A 25,064-nucleotide genomic window follows, 5' to 3' on the forward strand; every position below is an offset into this window, starting at 1 on the left:
CTGTATTTAACTTAAACAATCTTAAGTGTATAGATCAACGAATTTTTACAAACAGAACCCAATGGGGTAACCAGTACCCAGATCAAGAAACAGCACCTTACCAGCTGCCCCCAAGACCCCAGCTGGGGTCACTCCCCAGCTGGGCAACCCTACCCTGACTCCAAATACCACAGATCATTTTTACGTATCCATATAAATACACACAGCCTGCATAATTTTCTGTCTGGCTTTATTTCCTCCACATCGTGACTGGGAGATTTGGTGCTATTACTACATATGGCTGTAGTTCACTCATTCTCATGGCCATATCAAATTTTTTATGTAAGTATACCACAATTTATTTAACCATTTTAGAGTTGGTAGGCATTGAAATCTTTTACAGTTTGGGGTCACTATGAAATTATGAATACTGCTTCCATGAACATTTTTGTCCATGTCTTTTGTGGACACAGACATACCATAAGATAGGAGAGCAAGAGAGTGAGTAGACAATTCTTTGGTTTTCCAGTAAATCAGTGGTTGCACTGATTTACACCCACAACAGCAGATGCTGGCATTTTCAGTCTTTTCTGTTCTAGTCACTCTGTTAGGTGAGCAGCGGTGTCATGCTGGGGTTTCAATTTGCATATCCGTGATGGCCAGTGAGGCTGAGTGCCTTTTCCTTTTCCTAAGGGAACTTGGATAACCTCTTTTGCAAAGCTGAGTTCTTTACTTTTTTTTTTTTTTTTAAGATTTTATTTATTTGACAGACAGAGATCACAAGTAGGCAGAGAGGCAGGCAGAGAGAGAGGAGGAAGCAGGCTCCCCGCAGAGCAGAGAGCCCGATGCGGGGCTCGATCCCAGGACGCTGGGATCATGACCTGAGCCGAAGGCAGAGGCTTTAACCCACTGAGCCACACAGGTGCCCCGAGTTCTTTACTTTTGAGGCATCAGAACTGCAAGTGTTGGTATAAATTCTTCCAGGTTGTAGAACTTAAGGGTTCCTTAAGTTGCTAACTTCAAGCAAGCCACATTTAGTAGGGCACCGTGAGAGAAAAATCAGTCCCTAAGACAGGGTGTACATCAATGAGTCCTTTTCCAGCAGGGCCACTCATTCAGATTCTCTAGATACATTGAGAATATAGAATGGGCCTGAAAACAAGTATTTACATGACAAAAGACAGACTATCATCTCACAGTAATATCTATAAACAGCACAAGTGGACACTCATCAGCTGTGACACTGTTTGGACCTAAGCTATTAATCTAAGCTTCAATTTGAAACTTCTCTAGCATGATAAAGGAAATGAAAAGAGAAGTCCTTGTCTTTTATCCTAAAAATGTATTTTAGAAATTCAGAAAAGAGAATAATGAACAGTCATCCACCCACTATCCAGTTTTTAATGGATCTTCACATTCTGCCTTATATACAGACTTTTCAAAGAATTAAAATACTGCACATACCAAGAGGTAAACATCATTTTGAATAGGATTTTTCTCTCTCCTATGGGTACTTTTATACTGCTATGGCATACATATAGCTAAGGAAACAACATTTCTGTGTGTCTGAAAATCTGATAGCAACTATCTTGGTATACATATAATTATGCTCCCCCCATCCCCAATAACGTTTCTAAGATTTGCCCAGATTAACACAGAGAGCTTCAGGGCATTCATTTCCATTGCTGTGCAACATTCTATTGTATAAATATGTCTTCCTATCAATAGTCATATTTTTTTTCTTACTTTTTTTTTCACCGTAAGGAACATCACCTTATGCACATGTGAGGACTTCCGGGAGATATCCCAAATGGAGAAACTGTCAGAATATGGGCTACACGCATCTTTGACTTCTTTTAACACTGTCTAATTGCTCTCCCAAGGGGTTTTACCAAATGACTCTCTCACTGACAATGTGTGAGAGCTGCTTCTCCACATCTTCAAATACTTCATAGTATTTTTTTTTAATTTGTTGAGTATACAATGGCATTATCAAAATTTGCACTCTTTGACACTTAGTGATACTCAACATTTTCCCCCATCCCTTCCTTAGTACAGAAAAAGTAATTATAATTTCCTTGGTAAAGAAAACTCCATAAAAAGAATGGCCCCAACAAATACGGGATCTTTTACACCTAAAAATATTCCTGGAGCAAATCACTATTGAAGTGAGTGGCTTCTCATTCTAGAACTGAAGCAGCACAAAGTTTTAGACTAGAGATGGGCAAAAGTAAAGGGCTAAGCCTGTGACAAATATTTTAGGCTTTGCAGGCACGCCAGTCTCACTTACAGCAACTTCATTCTGCCACTGTCTCGTGAGACCAGTAACCGGTAAAAAATTGACAGTGGACATGTTCCAACCAAAGTTTATTCACTGAGATTTGAATTTCATGGAACCTTCCAAATCAAAATTACTCTTTTGATCTCTTAATCCTGCCACTAAAAAATGTATAAATCCCCTTCCTCGTGGGCCCTATAGAAACAGGTGGTGGCCAGATCTAGCCCCTGGGCTGTGGTTTATCAACACTTTTTCTAGCCTATTATTGATACTCTATTTTGAACATGCTTGCCCACCCTCCTACCCCTAGTTATTTTGCAAAATGCCCATTATACTTCCTTAGTGAATATCCAAGTATCCTGCAATGCCTTTTTATGCATATCTCAACCACTTAAGTGTTGACAGCAAACTTGAAAGACAAAGCTGGTCTCCACGAACCTCAAACTATACTTTGCAGAGTGGTTGAGCAACAGCACAGATGCCACTGTTCTTAGAAAACTCAGATGAGGGGTGCCTGGGTGGCTCAGTCATTAGCATCTGCCTTTGGCTTGAGTCCTAGTCCCAAAATCCTGAGATCAAGTCCCATGTTGGGCTCCCTACTCAGCAGGCAGCCTGCTTCTCCCTCTCCCACGCCCCCTGTTATGCTCTCTCTTTCGCTGTGACTCTCTCTGTCAAATAAATAAATAAAATCTTGGGAGGCCTGGGTGGCTCAGTCAGTCAAGCACTTGCTTTCGGCTCAGGTCATGATCCTGGGGTCCTGAGATTGAGTCCCGCATGGGCTCCCTGCTCGGTGGGGAGTCTACTTCTCCCGCTGCCTGATGCTCCCCCTGCTTGTCCCCTCTCTCAATCTCTCTGTCAAATAAATAAATAAAATCTTTGAAAATAAAAAAATAAATAAAATCTTAATAAAAGGAGAAAAATATATATATATAAAAAGAAAAAACGGGACGCCTGGGTGGCTCAGTTGGTTAAGCAGCTGCCTTCGGCTCGGGTCATGATCCCAGTGTCCTGGGATCGAGTCCCACATCGGGCTCCTTGCTCAGCAGGGAGCCTGCTTCTCCCTCTGCCTCTGACTGCCATTCTGTCTGCCTGTGCTCGCTCTCTCCCCCTCTTTCTCTGATAAATAAATAAAATCTTAAAAAAAAAAAAAGAAAAAACTCAGACAAGATCTCCATGAGAAAAAACAGGAGGCTGGATGGAGAACTCACTGTTGGAACTGGCGTAGAGCGTTCGGAGAGAGAAGCCACTGAGCGTCAGCTCTCGCAGCTGGTTCCGTTCACAGTGCAGCTGCTCCAAGCTACACAAGGAGCTAAGATCTAAGTCAGACAGTTGATTGTCCCGCAGATCCATATGAGTGATGTACTTATTTCCCTCCAGATTTTCCGTAACCACAGTTTTCAAATGGTTCATCCTTAAATATTCAGAAATAAGGAAATCATTAGAAATAAATTCTACTAAATGTGCTTACCAAAATAAAACTAAGAGAAGTATGATCCCTTTCTCTTTCCTAAACAACTCAAAAGTTAACTACTTGTTTCATTTTGCACGGACAGATGTACCCTGAATTCTCTATCTATAAACTTAGACGACCCAGACTTGCAAAAACATATACAAGTTAAAGAGAAAGGGAAAAGGGACCACGCGTACAAATCATTAAAACCTTAGTGAAGTTAGGCAGGGATGAAGAAGCAGGCCAAAGGAAAAAGAAGAGGAACATAACTTTCAGGTTAGTGAGAAACAAAGCAGTCGTGGTGTACCATGTAGAAAACAAGAGGAAGCAGCCATACTTTCTCTCGGGGCTCTGCCTATTCCTCCTTGTAGTAAGATTCACATCACATTAATTATAGCGGAGGAAAATAATCTGTATCTATATGGAATAGTTCAAGGGTGAATTACAGAAAATGGCTTCTTAGTTCTCTTCTATGTAGAGAACACACAGACATGTTCTCATTCCCTTGTATTTCAATAAATGTTTGTATTACTATTTCTTTACAAGGAACTTCAATGGCTTAGTGTAAATGAAAGTACATTTACACTATGCATATGTGTCTTTTATATGTACGTGTCTTTTACCAGCTTCCTTTAGTATAGCTAGAAAATAAAACCTACAAAAAAATTGACAGGAAAACCTTTAACATTAATTGTAATACAATGGATATTAAGAAGAAACCCAATGATTCAACAGAAAAATGGTCAAGTGTAAGGAAAAATACAAACTAACAATTAGCATATTAAAAAGATGCTCAACCTCATTCATAAATGCTATTTAAAGAATGAAGTACTATTCTCTCCTACTACATTGACACTAAGGAAAAAGACTGCTAAAATCTAACACTGACAAGGACATGAAGAAGTGGGCATTCTATAAAAGGCTGCTGAGAGGGTAAGTCAGAACAACCTGTGTGAAAGGTACCGTGAAAGTATCGTGAGGTACACCCAACTCACTCATAATCTCTCCGCTACTGAGCGAAAAATGAAGCTTTACTATAGTTTGGACAACAGACACTGTTCTAAAATCCTGATGTTTTGCAGAAGTGTTCATACAGAGCAAACATAAGAAAGCATCCGAGATCCCTCTGAAGAACGGCCTCACCTGAAATCCACATGTCTGATATGGCTCATCCTGCTCAGAACCCCAAGCTTTAGGACTTCCAGGCGATTTCCCGCCATAACCACTTTATCTAACATACTGAGTTTCTCATAAACCTCTGGAATTTGACTGAAGTTGTTAAAGGAAATTCCCAGGGAAGAAAGCTGTTGCAGATTTCCCAATTCTTCTGGTAAAGTCGTCAGAAAGTTGCCATCAAGACAGAGGGTTTGAAGACTGTAGTAAGAAAACAAAGAACAGACTTTAGGAAAGGTTTTAACAGGAATGGATAGCACTAGAGGGATATATTCTGACTGTATCACTAATTTATTATGAACCCAATACAATAAAATACGCCACCTGTGGAGACTCAATGACCCACATAACTGCCATGGATGGTCCCTCCAACATCAAAAATAGCCAGAGCTTGGGACGCCTGGGTGGCTCAGTTGGTTAAGCAGCTGCCTTCGGCTCAGGTCATGATCCCAGCGTCCTGGGATCGAGTCCCACATCGGGCTCCTTGCTTATCAGGGAGCCTGCTTCTCCCTCTGCCTCTGCCTACCATTCTGTCTGCCTGTGCTCGCTCTCTCCCCTTCTCTCTCTCTGATAAATAAATAAAATCTTAAAAAAAAAAAAAAAAAATAGCCAGAGCTTCTGCTGTTGAAACTGAGGGGCTAAGTAGTTGCCCCTGCAAGCTAGTAACAGCTGCTGTCTAGAATCCTCATAATTACAAGATTTACTTCACTGCCAGAGCTCATGTGACTACCTTCACTCCGAATGCCAGACAAGCTTCTTATGCTGCCAGTAAAAAACGAGTCTAGCAAAAGTCAGATACTCACTTTAGCAGACTGCCAATCTGACTCGGCAGGTCATGAATTCCGTTACAGGAGAGGTTGAGCTCAGTGAGGGTAGAAATCTCACATAACAATACAGGAAACAAACCAAGTTTATTATGGGACAAGTTTAGGCCCTTCAGCTGAGAAAATCTAAAAAGCAAACATAGAAATTACAGTAATGAATGAAAAAGCCATCTGTTTTAAATGTCCACAGCAGAATCTGTTCCACAAATATCTACCGAGTACTCACTACATGCCAAACATCGTGCATAGCACAGAACGCTGAGATGCCTAACCCCAGCTCCATACCAACAAGGAAATCAGGTCTAGGGCCATGGAAGTTCCTTTCCCTTCTCCTTAAAAAGGAACAAAATCTTGGAGAGCCCATGCTGGTGTAAGTATTTTATATCAAGTCATACTGATATGCTTGAAATCTCTTCCTTTATCAAATTTCCATATGCAATATAAAAAACCTTGTAACAATTCACCAACTCATGGACACAGGAAGAGCTAACGAAAACGCACATCAAATCCCATTATAAAAGCAACGTTTTACATATTGAAATTATATTGACTCAGATGTCACTTGAAATGAATGGGCCACTTAAAACTTACAAATGTGAATGTGATATGGAGTCTGACTGCAGTACAATCTGATAATAATTTTCAGTGCTTCTGTTCTGTTCCTAGAAGTGCAAGTATCTACACTATCTTACCCAGAGATTGTATCATCACTCACTGGATCCATAGGCATCACTCCGGCAATTCTACTCAGAAGGATTAATGATTTTATTAGTGTAGGAGTAAGCCTGACGTGGTGCTCTCCACAATGATGGTCTGTATCCCTGCTCCTAGACTGGAGTTTGGTACTTCACTTTAATGCTCCTCTTTCAGATTTTCAACTTTTGATTTCCAATTGTCCTGACCTTGAGTACTGATTGTTCCTTTGGCTTGGTGCCTTGATTTCAGAATTCCTAATGCTGCTCTCAAACTTCATTAACCCTATTTTCATAGTGACTGAGAAGAAAATACTAGAAACCCATTTCCTTAAAATTATTGCTTCTGTAGTTTTTACATACTAATATAATTAAAACTATTATCTCATTACTAGATAGAGGCTTGCTTATACCCAAAAAGCTTCGTAACACATCATACAGGATAAAAACCACAGTGCTTTCTCAAAATTATTCTAGAAATATTAAAGTAAAATATGCCATTTCAAGAAATATTATCTTTTTTTTTAAAGATTTTATTCACTTATTTGAGAGAACGTGCACAAGCAAGAGAAAGCATGAATGGGGCAGGGGCAGACGAAGAGTGAAAGGAACAAGCAGACTCCCCGCTGAGTGGGGAGCCTGATACTGGGCTCAATCCCAGGTCCCTGGGATCATGACCTGAGCTGAAGTCAGACACTTAACAACTGAGCCACACAGATGCCCCACAATATGTATTATTTTTTTAATCACCACTTAGTTTAAATGCTTTAATTTCCAATTTCTTCCTTGTTCACTAGAAGCCCACACAATTACTTATACTAGGTATTTATTCACTTCCACCCACTTTTAAAGGGTAGAGGGTTGGAAGGGGGAATATATTCTAACAAAGAAATTGGAAAATATATGGGCCATAGTCCCTTAGAAGTAAAATGATTCCTTTATCAGAAGAGAGAGGCTTCACAGCTGTCAAAAAGCTTAGAAGCTAGCATTAGTGGGTACACAGGAAAGATAAAAGCCCCAACCTGAAAATGGAATCTTGAAATTAGGCCTATTTCTTAAAGCTATTTAAGTTTGATACTTATGATTCAAAAACTTGCCATATACTCAATCTCCCAATTTATCCTGGCTTCAGATCATGCATCACTGTCAGTGACTTACGTAACAAGATTATCCAGATCAATGGCAGCTCAACATTGCCTCCGTAACAGAACAATTGCATCGATCCTCTTGCATGGAGGGGAAAGGTCGGGGGCAGGGGTGGTGGTGGTGTAAGAAAACTGTATGCATAAAAAATTTTACTTCCTCTTCTAAATGGAGGGGAAATTTTCAAAAATATATACAATGGTAAGCGTGCTCACTTCCAGGTACAGATGACTAAGACAGTGATCATGATTTGGTTTGAATAAGTTAGTCGGGAAACCCATTCCTCACATACCTGTAGAGAGTGTCAAGGCCCCCAGGTCTTTCCAACTGCATAAAATTATGTCGCAAATTGAGGTAGGTGATATCTTGACTGTAGAAGAGATGCTCAGGAACCTCCTCAAGGCTGTAACATGACAGGTCAACAGTGCTGATTCGCTGGGACACCACCTGAACAGGGTCAAGGAGAAGAGCCATCTGAGCTAGCACCAAATATCTCTCACCCAGCATAGGAACGAATCATATTTACATAAAAAGGCACTAATTTTAAAAATGCGAAGTAGAAAAAGGTCATGAGATCCAATTAGTTATTTACAAAAACCAGTTCATTTTTGCTTTTTCTCAAAACCATAAACTGCTTCAAAACACATAACAGTGTGTCTATAAGTAAAAAAAAAAAAAAAAAAAAATCATAAAGACAGAAAGTTAACATTTCATACAAGAAGTTGAGATGATCCAAAATAACTACAAAACTCTAACAGACAGGGTGAAATTGAAAGCCATGGCCTTTTGTATCCACACGGGCTTTGCTACTTACCAGTGCAGTTCTTCATCTGTTATGAGGATAAAATTAAATAATCCAGTACACAGCACACTAACTAGTATGCAAAAGGTGCTCAAAAAATATTAACTTCTCTTTATAAGGTCAAAAGAATGGAACTGCTACTTAAAATTGAAACTAGTTTTATTCAGAAGAGATTTTATTACAACTACAATGTATGTATAGAAAATTCAATAAAACCAAAACAAGTTTATATTTCTATAATAGAATGCTAATAAAAGATGGGTTGTGAAAATTGGTCTAAAAACCAAACAAAATGCCACTGGAAAAGTCACTCATGTTTTATGGCATCTCATTATACGAAAACCATCCTTTATGCAACTATTTAGCTCCACAAGGAAAATGTGCTAAAATTCTGCAAATAGCTAGAACAAGAGAATTTGAAAACTGCAACACAGTTTTAGAGCACTTCATCTTTAAAGACTAAAAAAGCAGAAATTATGCTGAAAAGCTAATTATCCTCAGCATACAGTAACAATACTTTGAGTAACAATACAGGAGCATAGGTCACAACCCATGGTAAGTTCAAATTTAAAGTGGTTCATCACAGCTGTGCTAAATACATACAAGACCAAGAAGCACTAGGCTAGGAATTAGGGAACGGCACCATCTCTCGCTGACTACAGTGGCTGAGGGAAAGTCATCTGAATCTCATTGTGTCTCAATTCCTTCAAGGCCATATTCCTCTCGCGAGATGGTAGAGGGCACCTGGGGGGCTCAGTCATTAAGCAGCAGCCTCTGGCTCAGGTCATGATCTCAGGGTCCTGGGATCGAGGTCCACATCAGGCTCCCTGCTCAGGGGGAAGCCTGCTTCTCCCTCTGCCCCTCCTCCTGTTTGTATTTCCCCTTCTCTGTGTCTCTCTGCCAAATAAATAAATTCTTTAAGAGGGAAAACAAAAAGAGAGAGATGGTAGAGAAGTACATGCACCTGCAAACACTTCTGAAAGCTTTTTCTACTATACAAATAATAAGTTAAGGACCTGCTGGACTTTCATTCTTCCGTTCATTATATACTTAGAGGGGCCTAAAGTAAGATACATAAAAATTATAATTCACTCTCCTGGAGAGAGTTCAGTTTCAAATTACACCTCTCGTGGGATTTTACAGTCTTATCTCACATCGGGACGTCCGACAGCTTATCACCTTGGACGCCTGTCGCTGCCATCTCTGGCACTCGGCCAGCGTCTCAAAGCTGACGTGATAGGTCTGAGCTTGGGCTCCGGCTGAGCTGAACGCCAGGGAGTGCTGCCGTCGCTTCACTTCTTCCACCTGAAGGGGAGGAGGGGCGAGAACCAGAACCAAGAGAAAAAATCCCAGTCAGAGAGCAAAGGACAACAAGACAAAGAACTCAATTTTCTAAAACAGGCAAAAGATTTGCATAGACATTTTTCCAAAGAAATGTATCTCAATAAAGCCTTTAGAAAAAGCAAAGGAGTACTTCACTGAAGTATGTTGAAGGAATAGGACTCGGAGCATACTCCTACTTAAATCTATTTATTAATTCCTCTGTAAGTCACAACACAGTCCCCGTTTGATAATTAAAGATTTGTTGCATGAATACATTCTACGGTTCTGCGCGCTGGGGGCAAGCCGGGGGAAAACACAGAGCCCCTGCCCTTAGTGTAATCTGTGTTTGAGAAGGGACAAACACTCTAACACCGAAATGGTGACAAAACGTAGCATAACACAATATAATATATAATGAATAATATCAAGAAAAAGAGCAGGAAAAAAGCCTTGGCGAACAGGGTCGGTGATCTGATTTAAGAAAGGGCAGTCAGGGAAGGCCTCACTGAGGTAACACGTGAGCAAAGACCCTAAGGGGGTCCAGGCGTGGGAACCTCCTAGGCGAGGAGCATTCCACATATAGGAACACCAAGTACAACTCGCTGCGATGCAGGGCTGCATGTCGTGTTTCAGAACAGGAGTCTCTGGACCACGTGATAAGAGCCAAAGTCTCCACTGCAAAGGTAACCCAGTTCCAACCCTTTCCACCTACACTGGGGCACAATGGAGGTAGCTGTCTGCCTGCAAAGGGTGCCATGGCCTGCTTTTTGGAGTCCTCTCCTTTCTCACTAAGCCCTGGGCTAGCTCCCATTTTGACCCCCTCCAGGGCTGAAGTAGAAAGGGAAGACCAAAGGTTATTACTAGACAAGAATCATAATCTGATTTCACAGTCTCTGGACCAAGGAGATTCTAAAGGGATGCTTTTCCACAATGGGTCCATTTAAGGGTTCTTTTGGTTATCCCCCCACCCCACCCCAAACAATGACAGTGTCTCACTTACAGATCACTTGACCTCGCTAATGCATACTCTTCCAGCAGCTGACCACTCCTCCTCAGACAGGAAAGAATCTTGTGGTCCACTGTCAGCCTATCCTCAAGGGAAGCTTATCTGACCCTCAAGATGGCCCTGCCAGGCAAGTTCCAAGAGAATCCACCCACTCATCCATCAATCTACCCACTGGCTTTTCCTCTCTCAACCCATCTGGGTCACAAACTAACAAACTCAAGGAGACACAATGATTCCAATGCATGACCTAGGCTCTTGGGCTACCTGGCTGCTCTGGTGACAGACTCATCTCTGTCCTCAAGACTTCTTGGAGGAGGCAGGACACCAATCCACTATGCCCCCCTTACTGCAAGGGACCCATATTAAGCTCTCTTGAATCCTGCTGAAACTTCTTTCATTAGGCTTGAAGAAAAAGGCAGAAGTCATTCCCAGCTAGGAAGGCTGTAGGGATTCACAGCACAATAGCAATTCTCTTCAAAGCAATTCTCCCCCAAAATCCAACAACCCAATTCACATAGCTTTGATGAAGACGAAGTCTCTATAGTTATGGAACCACTTACATCTTTGTCTGACATCTCACTTTGATATGTCATAACTATTGAATCTTGGTGAGTCAGCTGGAAACTTCCAAATTATACTCGTAAATCATTAGGTTTCTAGTGCCAAGTAAAGACTGAATCGAATGGCAAAAACACAAAATACTTTAAGCAAAAAAGAATCATATTAAAAAGATCCCAATAAGGGGCACCTAGGTGGCTCTATCAGTCAAGCATCTGCCTTCAGCTTAGGTCATGATCCCAGGGTCCTGTGATGGGGCCCTACACTGGGCTTTGCGTTCAGTGGGGAGTCTGCTTGTCCCTCTCCTTCTCCCTCTTCTTCTGCTCATGCGTGTGCATGCTCCTCCTCTCAAATAAATAAAATCTTTTTTAAAAAAAATTTAATTATTTCTTTGACAGAGATAAATATAGTGAGAAAGGGAACACAAACAGAGGGAGTAGGAGAGGGAGAAGCAGTCTTCCCGCAGAGCAGGGAGCCCAATGTGGGGTTCAATTTGAGGACCCCTGGATCATGACCTGAGCCAAAGGCAGACGCTTAACAACTGAGCTATCTAGGCAACCCTCAAATAAATAAAATCTTTTTAAAAAAATCAATAAAATTAAATAATATTTATAACACTCAACTGTGATCTCACAACAGGATCATTTTTTACTAGTAATAAATCATGCTAATGAATACATCAAAATAAAGAATCTTACTGAAATGAAAAACAGATATTAATGATTGTTTTAGAATAATCTTTTAAAAAAGATTTTATTGGGCGCCTGGGTGGCTCAGTGGGTTAAGCCGCTGCCTTCGGCTCAGGTCATGATCTCAGGGTCCTGAGATCGAGTCCCACGTCGGGCTCTCTGCTCGGCAGGGAGCCTGCTTCCCTTCCTCTCTCTCTACCTGCCTCTCCGTCTACTTGTGATTTCTCTCTGTCAAATAAATAAATAAAATCTTTAAAAAAAAAAAAAAAAAAAAGATTTTATTTATTTAACAAAGAGAAAGCGAGAGAACACACATAAGGAGGGGGAGCAGCAGAGGGAGAGGGAGAAGCAGACTCCCCGCTGAGCAGAGAGCTGGATGTGGGACTCAATCCCAGGACCCTGAGATCATGACCTGAAGGCAGATGCTTAACTGACTGAGCCACCCAGGCGCCCATGTTTTATTTTTTTATTTTATTATTTTTAAAGATTTTATTTATTTGACAGACAGAGATCACAAGTAGGCAAAGAGAGAGAGGAGGAAGCAGGCTCCCCACTGAGCAGAGAGCCTGATGCGGGGCTCGATCCCAGGACCCTGAGATCATGACCTGAGCCAAAGGCAGAGGCTTTAACCCACTGAGCCACCCAGGTGCCCCGCTCATGTTTTAGAATAAATTTTAAATATTTTACTATGGGGTATCTGACACAGAAAAATATACTCACATGATGCCAAATACCGAGAAAGGTTTGTAAATCTGAAATTCTCTTTCTGCCTCTCCCTCTGCCCTCCCCCTACCTCCACGCTTGCTGGCTTGAGCACTTGCTTGCTGTCTCTTTCTAAAATATATAAATAAATCTTAAAAAAAGAAAGAAAGAAAATAATGTTTTTGAGATTCATCCTTATTTTGGTATATATCAGCAGTTCATTCCTTTTTACTGTTCAGTAGTAGTCCACTGTGTGGAATGTACCACATTTGTTTATTAATTCACCAGTAGTCAATGAATTTTGGGTTGTTTTTAGTTTTCGACAATTATAAATACAGCTGCTATGAACATTCATATAAAGTCTTTGTAAAGACAGATGTTCATTTCCCAATACCTAGGAGAAATGCTGGGTCATCCGATACGCATATGTTTCAGTTTATAAGAAATAAGAAAACTGTTTTCCAAAGTGACTATACTCCCACCGATGATGTGAGAGCATTCCAGTTGCTCCTCATCTTTGCTAAATTTGGTACTCATCAGTCTTTTGATTTTAGTCATCCTAGTGGTTTGCAGAATCTGTGATAGTGATTTGCATTTCCCTAATGACTCATGATTGTGAGAATCATCCTATGTACTGATTTGCCATCTGTAGATCTTCACTGGTAAAAGAGCTGCTCAACCCTTCTGCCCAGTTTTTACTAGGTTATCTGCCTTTCTGTTGCTGTGTTGTAATAATTTCTTTATAAATTCTGGAGAGAAGTCCTTTGTTGCAGATAAGCTTTCATAAAAATGTTTTGTATGTTGTTAATATGACCACACCAATTCTCTTTTGGTAGCTATTTGACTAGCATGCTTTTCCCACCATCCACATTCAACTTTCTAAGTGTAGGGTCTCTTACAAACAGCAAGTACTGGGGGTATCTGGATGGTTTAGTAGGTTAAGTGTCTGCTCTCAGCTCAGGTCATGGTCCCAGGGTCCTGGGATTGGGCCCCATGTTGAGCTCCCTGCTCAGCTGGGAGCCGCTTGTCCCTCTCTCTCTGCCCCTCCCCGGCTCATGCTCTTTCTAATAAATCAATCAATCAATAAATAAATAAATAAATAAAATCTTATAAAATAAACAGCAAGTACTGGGATTTTATTTATTTTATTTATTTATTTATTTTTAAAAGATTTTATTTATTTATTTATTTGTCAGAGAGAGAGAGAGAGAGAGTACACACAAGCAGGCTGAGTGGGAGGCAGAGGCAGAGAGAGAATCAGGCTCCCCAATGAGCAAGGAGCCCAATGCGGGACTCGATCCCAGGACTCCGGGATCACGACCCGAGCCGAAGGCAGTGGCCTAACCCACTGAGCCACCCAGGCGTCCCAAGTACTGGGATTTTAAATGACAACTTGTATCACAATTATGATTACTGATATATTTCTATATGTTTCTGTCAATATAATTTGTGATAATTTACCATACCAATCATTTCGTTCATTTCTCTCTGCTCCTTTCCTAAGATCTTTTAGCACTACAGAATGTTTTATGTTTTCTTTCCCCTCTCTACTTTTAGTGGCTTTCCTTAAAATTTTTACACTCATACTTAAGGTTTTTCCTAATAAACTTAAACATTATTTGGTATTTCTATTCTCTTATTCCATGGCTGAATCACATGTTACTTAACAGACATACCACTATATCTTAAATATCATTCAGGGCAGTTTGAGCTTTAAGAGTTTATATTCATAGGGACGCCTGGGTGGCTCAGTTGGTTGGGCAGCTGCCTTTGGCTCAGGTCATGGTCCCAGCGTCCTGGGATCGAGTCCCATGTCGGGTTCCTTGCTCAGCAGGGAGCCTGCTTCTCCCTCTGCCTCTGCCTGCCATTCTGTCTGCCTGTGCTCGCTCTCTCCCCCTCTCTCTCTCTGATAAATAAATAAAAAATCTTAAAAAAAAAAAAGAGTTTATATTCATATTTAAAATATTTTAAAAATTTCAACTTTTTAAAATCAATATTAACTTTACCATCATATTTTTTCAATGTCTGCACTTATCATTATTTCTTATTTCTTACAACTTCCCTTTGAATGTCCTTTCCTTTGCTGTATTCTTTTCTCTTTTATTTTTGGTGGGGTTGGGGGGTGGAAAGGGCTGTCATTTTCTTTTAACCTGTTTTCTTCATTCTGTCCTTCAGCCCCCAAGACCAGAACCAGGTCTCACATCAGTAAGTGCTGGGCTGCTGTCCCCGGTTAAGAGTGGAGCACGCACATTCATTCAGTGGAGACGTGTTCACTTCCTGGTCACAGGACACATAACTAGTTCCTTCCACTTTTCTAGGACCACAGCAAGAAAAAGACTTGGTTCCAGTCAGTGGTTAACAGCTGTTTTGGGATGTTTTTTTGTTTGTTTGTTTGTTTTTTCTTTCCAGCTTTCCTTCAGGAGCAGAGTACCATTCATCTCATGCTTCAAGGAAGAAGCCTGGGCCAGGTTCTTCTTATGAGCAGAGGACTTTTAAACCCAAATACTTATAGGAGCTGAACTCCTGGGCTGCCACAACCTTTCAGGCCCAGAACCCAGCAGGCCCTCAGATTCAGACCCTCTCACAGCATCTATTCTACATTCCATAGCACAGCTATGTCTTTTTATATATTTACCTTTTGTATATATCTATTTTACTGATATTGCTATGCATCTGGGCCAGACTGGACATCTCAAAGCATGAATGCACTAAGTTATTTCATCTGGAAGTTCTCTAAAATTCAGACTGTTTTATGATACTCAAGATGGAAAATAAAGAAACAAAATGATGTACAGCTTCATATAAATATTAACATATACCTGTTTCTAGTCATCTGTCAGTCTGTTTTAAAGACTTGCAAATGAACTCCTGCCTAGGACGGGGAATTCTCCAGCACAGATCAGAAATGGTATGCCTCCACTCCCCTTGCTGCTGGAGAGGCGCTTGTGACCGCCCACGACTCTGAATTTAAGTCAAATGGGGAAAAAGGAGAAGCTGGAAAGAATCTGTTTGGGGGATGGATGTGGCCGGAGGTTGCAAGAGGCAGCATTGTCGGTCTACTCGGGTGTTATGGGGGCCAGCAGGGGAGGCAGACGCATCATCAACAAACGGGTTCTGCAGCAGAATTTGGGGTATGAACAGGCTTTGGACCTCCCAGAGAACCGGTGATATAAATAAACCTGCTTTATGCTTAAATTAGCCTGAGTAAAGTTGGGGTACCTGGGTGGTTCAGTCAGTTAAGCGTCTGACTTGGTTTCAGCTCAGGTCGTTATCTCATGGGTCATGAGATTGTAAAATCATGAGATCATGAAATCAAGCCCAATGCTGGGTTCCAAGCTCAGCAGGGAGTCTGCTGCTCTTCTCCCTATCCCTCTGCCCCTCCTCCTGCTTGCACACTCTCTCTCTCAAATAAATGAATCTTAAAAAAAAAAATTTAGCCTAAGTCGGTTTCTTCTGGTTAAAACTAAGAACTCTAAAAAGCAAAGTTTGTAATGCAATCTTTAATAATGCTCATATTGGCTTCTTTAAAAAGATGTGGGGAAAACGCCAAAAATTAAATGTGATTTTAATTAAGATCAAACAAATGAAGAAAAATCATTTTTATGAGTCTTACCTTCCCCCCAACCAGAGGCAAAATGTGCATCTTCCCAGTCTGACAATCCTTCACCGAGGAAACGATGAGGCACGTCCCACAGAGAACAACTAGGCGTTCAGCCCACTTATGCAGCTGGGTCTTTCCCTTGCGTACATTATAGATGCCAGACAGAAGGATTCGATCCAGATGATCCATCTGGCATGGTTTTTCTAAAAGAAAACAGAACAGGAGTCAGCATTCAGAAGTCACCATTCAAGTATATGAGACTCTTACAAGGAAGAAGAAAGTATTATGTGCCAATATTCAACAACCTCGTTTACAGATTTAAGTTACCAAGCAATACATGTATCATAAGCTATGATCTCAGTTTTAAAATGTTATCTATCACTTCAGTTTTACAATGGGGGTACTGTGGATGTTAGGGCGGGGAGGAAGATTTTATTTTGGGTGCAATTGTTAATTCTTCTTCCAACACAGTCCTATCTCCGTGTACACAGAGAAAAGCAATCTGGCAAGTCATTCAGATCACAGACTTTAGGGCCTGGCATGCAAACCTGAGTTTGAATCCTGGTTCTGCCACTTTGCTTCTTTGAACTACTTAATATAATCACTGAGGTTGACTTTCCTCATTTATACAGTCTGGATCGTAATACTACTTATTTTTAGGGTTTTCTTTTTCAAAAATTAGCATAATTAATTTAAAGTCCTGAGCATACTTTTGGGTAACAAAAAGGAGTACTGAATAAACAATAGCCACTTTTACAATGAGTCCACTCTAGACGGAAGAAATTAAGTATGGGAGCACACTAGTTCTGTACACATTACTCCATTCTCCAGTTCCTTGTGAGGAAGAGCTTATGGCCAATACTTCAATCAACCATCCCAATCTTGGTGGCAGAAGCTCATACGTGCATACAAGAGTTTCTTTCTTTTTGTACCTTCCCTCCCCATTAGAAGTCTTCCTAAGGCTGAGACACCGTGAATAAAACGGCACATTATGACAGAAGACAGATTCTTGATTAAAACACGGCTAACACCAGACTACACAAAAATGAACAGGAGCACCACTAGTATGAGGTGCTGCAAAGAGCAATCAGCTGGGAGGAGAGAAGACTGCATTATACTTGATATTGTCACAGGATTGATTATGGAACCTGGCCATCCTGTCGCCCTTTTAACTATGTGTTTCCCACAGATGATCTGAGGAAATGGGTTAAATCACTTCAAAGCTTTAAAACTTTCTATTTGACACTAGCTCTGGGGGAGACCCATCTCTCCTTCTATTTGAGGCCAATTCTTGGATCTATATTCCAAACCCCACCTTTCTCGGGGAGTTTGGTTCTTCTCTCTTCTCACTCTTCTGCTCCACCCTCCTTACTGTTCCTGTCAAAGCTACAAGAGCATTCCCATTTTCTCCCGAGCCCTCTTGGTCTCAACTGTGGAATTTCTTTAGTTCAGTGACTCTCCGATTTGGGAGTATCCAAGACTTACTGTGTAAGTCCAGTTTAAAATGTGGGACACTGACACCCACCCACGGAGAGTCTAATCCACAGGGCTTGGGATGGAACACAGGGAAATGCATTTATTTTACAAAGATTTTATTTATTTATTTGACAGACAGAGATCACAAGTAGACAGAGAGGCAGGGAGAGAGAGAAGGGGAAGCAGGCTCACCGCTGAGCAGAGAGCCCGAAGCGGGGCTCGATCCCAGGACCCTGAGATCATGACCTGAGCAGGCAGAGGCTTAACCCACTGAGCCACCCAGGCGCCCCCCGGGGAAATTTTTTTTTTTTTAAGATTTTATTTATTTATTTATTTGACAGAGAGATAGAGCACAAGTAGGCAGAGAGGCAGGCAGAGGGAAAAGGAAAAGCAGGCTCCCCACTGAGCAGGGAGCCCAACATGGGGCTCGATCCCAGGACCCTGGGATCACAACCTGAGCCGAAGGCAGATGCTTTAACTCACGAAGCGACCCAGGCACCCCAGGAAATCTATTTTTAACAACTATTCCAGGTAGTTTAAGTGCAGTTGGTCCAAAAACTGTATTTTGAAAAATTGTTAAGTTTACCCTTCAAGACTCTTTTGTTTTCATTTATGCCTCTATATGAGCTATCTCTGCTACCTCACCTCCTATTTACTCGATTTTCTTCAGTCTGGCTTCCAGCATCCAAACTGCCCTATTCATATGATGATCATGGCCCTCAGAGTCCTATCTCCTGCCCCAATCTTCCCTTGGTTCTAATCGCATATCTAATTGTCTGCTAGACGTATCCAAAAGATGTCCCCAACCACCTCAATTTCCAGTATCAGACTAGAAAGAAAATTATCTTTATTTGCAAACTACAAGATCTTGTATATAAAAAACCCTAAGTGAGCCACAAAAAAGATAATTAGAACCAATATGTGAGTTCAGCAAAGCTACAGGATACAAAATTTTTTTAAAGATTTTATTTATTTATTTGACAGATCACAAGTAGGCAGAGAGGCAGGCAGAGAGAGATCCAGGGAAACAGGCTCCCCACTAAGCAGAGAGCCCCATGGGGGGCTCGATCCCAGGACCCTGGGATCATGACTTGAGCTGAAGGCAGAGGCTTTAACGCATTGAGCCACCCAGGCGCCCCCCAATTTTTTTATATATATATTTAGGATTTATTTATTTTGGGGCACGCTTGGGTGACTCAGTCAGTTAAGTGTCTGCCTTCAGCTCAGGTCATGATCCCAAGCTTCTGGGATCAAGGCCTGCATCAGGCTCTCTGCTCAGCAGGGAGTCCTCTTCTTCCTCTCCCTCTGCCTTCCCCCTCATGCTCCATCTCTGTCTCTCTTTCAAATAAATAAAGTCTTTAAAAAAAAAAGATCTTTTTTTTTTAAGATTTTATTTATTTATTTGACAGAGATCACAAGTAGGCAGAGAGGTAGACAGAGAGAGAGGGAAAGGAAGCAGGTTCCCTACTGGGCAGAGAGCCGGACTTGGGCCTTGATCCCAGGACCCTGAGACCATGACCTGAGCTGAAGGCAGAGGCTTAACCCACTGAGCCACCCAGGCGCCCCACAAAAAAATAAGTTCCTTAAAAAAAAAAAAGATTTACTCTTATTTGAGAGCAAGAGAGAAAGAAAACACACAAGAGGGGGAGGTAAAGGGCAGAGGGAGTAAAGTCCTCAAGCAGACTCCCTGCTGAGCAGAAAACCCAGTGCAGAGATTCATCCCGGGACACTGAGATCATGACCTGAGCAGAAATCAAGAGTCAGACGCTTAACCAACTGAACCACCCAGGCACCCCAGATACAAAAACTTTTAAAAAATCAACTGTATTTCCATGCATAAGGAATAAATAATTCAAAATAAAATTAGGAAACTTACTACATTTAAGATAACATCAGAAAGAATAAAATGAAAATAGTATAGTGAAAACTACAAAACATAGTTGAAAGAAGTTGCAGACCTGGGGCACCTGGGGGGCTCAGTGGGTTGAGCCGTCATGATCTTAGGGTCCTGGGATAGAGCCCCACATCGGGCTCTCTGCTCAGCAGGGAGCCTGTTTCCCCCTCTCTCTCTACCTGCTTCTCTGCCTACTTGTGATCCCTCTGTCAGATAAATAAATAAAATCTTTAAAAAATAAGAAGAAGAAGAAGAAGTTGCAGACCTAAGTAAATGGACAACATTCAGTGTTCATGGACTAGAAGATACAATATTGTTAAGATGAAAAACTCCTGAAACTGATCAACAGCTGTGTAATCCCTACCAAAATTCCAGCTGCCTTCATGGCAGAAACTGACACATTAATTCTAAAACTCACATAGAGAAGTACGGTAGACTCAGAATAGACAAAACAATTTTAAAACAAATTTTAAAACAAAATCGGAGAACTCACATTCCCTAATTTCAAGACTCAACTGTGGAGTATGGAATATGGAGTTGGCATATACAGTATAGTACTTAGGGCACCTGGCTGGCTCAGTTGGTATAGTATCTGATTCTTGATCTTGGAGTCATGTGTTCGAGCACCACACTGGGTGTAGATATTACTTTAAAAAAAAAAAAAAAAAGCACAGTACTGACGTAAGAACAGACATAGAGCAATGGAACAGAGTTCATAAATAAACCTCTACATTTATGGACATTTGATTTCTGAGCAGGGTGTCAAGATAACTCCATGGGGAAAGAAGAGTCTTGTCAACAAATGGTGCTGAACAATTAGAAAGCCACAGGCAAAAGAATAAAGTCAGATCCCTTACCTCATATCATATACAAAAATTAATTCAAAATGGATTACAGGCCTAAATGTAAGACCTAAAACTATAAAACTCCTAGAAGAAAACAGTGGAATAGATCTTGTGGTCTTAAGTCAGGCAAAGGTTTCTTAGGCATCAACACACAAAGTAAAAGTGACATGGGATGCCAGTCGTTGAAGCATCTGCCTTTGGCTCAAGTCATGACCCCGAGCCTTGGGATCCAGTCCAGAGTGGGGCTCCCTGCGCAATGGGGAGTCTGCTTCTCCCTCGGCCCACAGCCCTATCTCGTGCTCCTGTTCTCTCTCTCACATTCTCAATCTCTCAAATAAATAAAAACCTTTAAAAAATAAAGTGACAAAAAAGAAAATATAGAAAAATGGTCTTCATCAAAAGTAAAAAACTGTCATGCTTCAACAGACACCATCAAGAAAGTAAAAAGATGACTCACCAGCTAGGAGAGAATAGTTGCAAATCATGAACATATTTAGAGACTTGTATCCAGAATAAAGAACTGCTACAATTCAGCAATAAAGACAAATAGCACAATTAAAAAATGGGCAAAGAATCTGAATAGATATTACTCCACAGAAGATACATAAAAGGCCAGCAAGCACATGAAAAGATGCTCCATCTCATCGTGACCAGAGAGATGCAAATCAAAACCACAATGAGATATCGGTTCACATCCACTAGGATGACTATAATCGGAAAAGACAAACACTAGAAAGCGTTGGCAAAGATGTAAACCAGCGCCACTGGAACAATCACGAAATGGTGCAGCCAATGTGGAAAGCAGTCTGATAGTTCCTCAAAAGTTTAAACAGAGACCCACCACACGTTCCAGCAGTTCCGCTCTTACATCTAAATCCAAGAGAACTGAAAACACATGTCCACACAGGAACTCATACACACATGCTTGTTCAGAGTAGCATCATCCGTAAGAGCCAAAAGGTAGAAACAACCAAAACGCCCAGCAGCTGAGCAATGCATAAACCAAAGGTGGCACTGTCTGTCTACACAATGGAACACTGTTCAGCCATAAAAAGAAATGAAGTACGGATACCTACAATGACATGGATGAGCTCTGAAAACACTAGACTGAGTATAGGAAGCCAGCCACAGAAGGCCAAGAATGTATGATTCCACTTACAGGAGCTGTTCATAACAGGAAAGTCCATAAGGAGAGAACGGAGATCTGTGGTTGCTAGGTGCTGTGGGAGTGGGGAATGGAGAATGATGCTAATAGATACAGGGTCCTGTTTTACAGTGATGAACACATTCTAAAATTAGACTGTGGTTATGGCTGGATACTTCTCCAAATATACTAGAAGGCACTGAATTGTACACTTTTAGAGCATGAATGTTATGAGATGTGAATTATACCTCAATAAAACTGCTATTTTTTTTTTTTTAAATCTCACTATTCTCCCCAAACATGCCAATGGCTTCTATATCCCCCACCCTGGTTAACAGTATCACCTACTACAAAGTTGGCTAAATTATGTAAAAATGGGACTTCATGATCGTTATCATGTTTTCAAATTGGCTAATAGTCTTTTTAAAAGTTTACATAAAAAAGATGTTATATCAATTGATATATAATTCTGAGTCTGTTCTTACTTGGCTTTATTTCTTTATATTTTATTACAGATAAATCTATCTACCACCAATCTCGTTATGTTTTGGATAAGTCATTTACATATGAAATAACATGCTGTTTTATTAATTTTGGAGTGTTTGCTAGACATTCAGTCTCTGATCTGAAGTGATTAGAAAAAAAGAAAAAAAATGAGGAGTGCCTGGGTGGATTAGTTGGTTTGAGTGTCCTACTACTGATTTCAACTCAAGCCTTAATCTCAGAGTTTTGAGTTCAAGGCCACACTGGGCTCTATGCTGGGGGTGGAGACTACTTAAAAAACAAAAAAACAAAACAACAAAAAAAAACGAGAATGAGAAAGTTCTAGTAAGTACTCAGAATGTGTAACAGTTCGAATTAAAAAATAGTTTTACAATCTCAAAAGCCAAGGTTCTATGTGGAAAATTACAGATAATTTTAACTTCCTTATATTTATACATCTAAATGTTCTGTAAGGAAAATGTAATGTTTTTATAATTTTAAAAAGTTGCTTAAAAAAACAATCAAGGGCAACTCTGTAGCAATGAGTTCCTCTCATATAATATAATACATAATATAATCTCTAAATATCATTTTTCATTAAAATGAACCAGGAGTCCTTAGAAAAAGAGTTTATTCCTGGTCTGAGTCAGACAATGAAAAGATGAGCTTAGGACATCTTGTTGTGCCAAAACTTAATGGAAAATCCAGAATGCTATCATAAACTCCTAGGGTCATGCTGAAAGGACAGAAGCCAACGTAAAGAGCTCCCACTAGCTGAAATGGGACAAAACGAGCAACAAAAAGAGTAATGCCTGTAATGAGTCAAAACAAATACATAGAAGCCCTGAACTCACAATGATAGACAAAAAGAATCATACAGACTGTGAATATAAACTGAAAAACAAAACAACAGAGTTTCTAGAAAATAATAAAGGTAAATTTAGACTGTTCAATTGGACTATATTAAAATGAAGTAATCAAAAGACACCATTAAGGTTCTGGTTCTGAGTAAGATGAAGAAGGCGCACTCCACCCTGTCTTTCCCACTAAATGCACCTATAAGACTTAGACAGAATGCACGGAGCAGCTATACAAGGAAGCCGAAAAGTAAAGAGCAGCAGGCAGATTAGGGAAGAAGAACACAATCTGAATTACCACCCAAGCAGTGGCAAGTTTCTCATTGTTTCCTCCTGTGACATCTTCCAGCCCAGGACTCGAGAAGGGCCAAGATCAGAGGCAGGTGCTGGTGTGGACAGAGAGCTCTAGGAAATGCCCTCAGGTCCTATCTTAAGGAGGAGAAAAGGGGTCTCCTAACACTCAGAGAGAGTGGAAGAAATTCCTCATCCCTTTCCCTCTTTTCATTTTCTTAAGTTCCAGCCCCCCAAAGTGGGGACACAGGCACCTAAAACTCTGAGGGGTGTGACTTCCTCTCTGGTTGGAAGATCTGCAAGCCCACGGTGAAACCTGTTGAATTTCTGGTCTCCCTGTCCCACCGGGAGTCCTGCAGTATGGATGCCCTTGCAGGACGTGTCAGGACGTGTCCAACAGGGCAGGTTGAGTAAAACCCCAGGAAATAGCAAAGAGGAAGGAGATCTGGAAAATGATCCCCCTAAAGTTGTCTATGAACTCCAGGCTCACCCTTGAGGTATACAAATGTGAATGTGATCCCAAGCAGCAGGCCAAAATCTCTGACAACTGAACTAAGGGATGGAGTGAAAGGGGGAGAAGAAACAGCTCAATGCTGAAAAATGGTTTGAAGAAATACAGGAAAACTCCTCGAGGGAGAAAGATTATAGTGAAACTTATGGATTCAAGAAGTTCAGTGAACCCCAAACAAACCCAACGAAATTCTAGCTCAGATACTATATAATCAAAGTGCTGAAAATTAAAGACAAAGTCTCAAGAGAAGCTGGAGAAAATGGAAGTACTATTTATACCGGAACAACAGTTCAAATGACGGCATGAAGTGTGAGCGGGAGGAGCTCTCTGTACTAGCCCTCCAACTGCTCTGAAAATCTGAAGTTAGCTCCAAAAAAAATAGTTAAACCAAAAAATATTGGCAGATATGTAAGAAGGTGAAAATGAAATATTTACTTACATTCAAAGATCAAAATAGGAAACCTCACAACAAATTTCAAATTTGCAACAGGCTCTCATACCACACAAAAAACTTCTATTTGAAGTATTTCACTAGAAAACTTGGCAAAGCAGTGGTGGCTAAAGTAAGTCCACCATCTGGTTTCATGATCCCAAATAAATCTTACATCTTCAGGCTTTAGCTTCCTGATATTAAGACCAAGGAGTTGGATTGGGTGTTCTCATTGATGGATCCCTCATCCTCCTCTAAACTCTCTCTCCAACAACTGAACAGCGGAGTATCTTAGAAGTTAAAAAGATGAAATTAAAAAGCAGACAGATGTATCTGCTTCCTGGCTCTGCTATTTGACTGGGACATATGACAGTCTCTCAGGAATAATCACATCTACCTAGAAGGTTTTAAGGGTTACATGAGACAAGATATACAGAGCGCTCAGCACTTGAGAAAGCACTTGGCACACAGCAAGGGTATAAAACCAAAGCTAGTTATTATAATGAAAATTCTGCCTGCGTTAAGCCTCCTTTCCCCACGTTTAAGAATTCTTTCCGGGTATTGTGACAATTTCCACAGTTTTAACATCCCCACCTACCCTACCCCCAGATCTGTATGTCCTAAGCTCTAGTTTCACATTGTCACCTACCTGTCAGACATCTCACCACCACTTAAAATGAAACATTCCCAAAACCAAGCCATCACCATCCCTATGAAGCAGCTCCTTCTCACAACTCAAGCCCTGACATTCTCCTGAAGTAACCCCGGCTTAAAACCTCAGTGTCAGCTTCAGTTCTTAGGTTCTCTTCCTCACTTCCCCTTTTCAGTCAGCCATCAACTCTCACCGATTATCCCTTCAAAAAGTCTCTCATTTGAACAATTCCTTCCCATTCTCCACTCCAGATCCCTATTA

General features: G+C 40.8%; 1 protein-coding gene across 3 annotated transcripts in view; it reads right to left on the reverse strand.

Moving 5' to 3' along the window:
• The window catches only part of PHLPP2 (PH domain and leucine rich repeat protein phosphatase 2), a 76,600-nt gene that overhangs the window by 23,768 nt on the left and 27,768 nt on the right, over window positions 1-25,064 (reverse strand). For 2 of the 3 annotated variants that reach the window (XM_082712319.1, XM_082712318.1), the window contains exons 4-9: window positions 16,233-16,423; window positions 9,521-9,646; window positions 7,832-7,986; window positions 5,684-5,830; window positions 4,851-5,081; window positions 3,466-3,668 (exon numbers count right to left, since the gene is read on the reverse strand). In XM_082712319.1, coding sequence (XP_082568445.1) covers window positions 3,466-3,668; window positions 4,851-5,081; window positions 5,684-5,830; window positions 7,832-7,986; window positions 9,521-9,646; window positions 16,233-16,423 — 1,053 coding nt within the window. The remainder of the gene's footprint in view (window positions 1-3,465; window positions 3,669-4,850; window positions 5,082-5,683; window positions 5,831-7,831; window positions 7,987-9,520; window positions 9,647-16,232; window positions 16,424-25,064) is intronic. The other variant, XM_082712320.1, reaches the window with a different exon arrangement.

The sequence above is a fragment of the Mustela nivalis genome (assembly GCF_964662115.1).
Source record: "Mustela nivalis genome assembly, chromosome: 18".
Classification (NCBI taxonomy): domain Eukaryota; kingdom Metazoa; phylum Chordata; class Mammalia; order Carnivora; family Mustelidae; genus Mustela; species Mustela nivalis.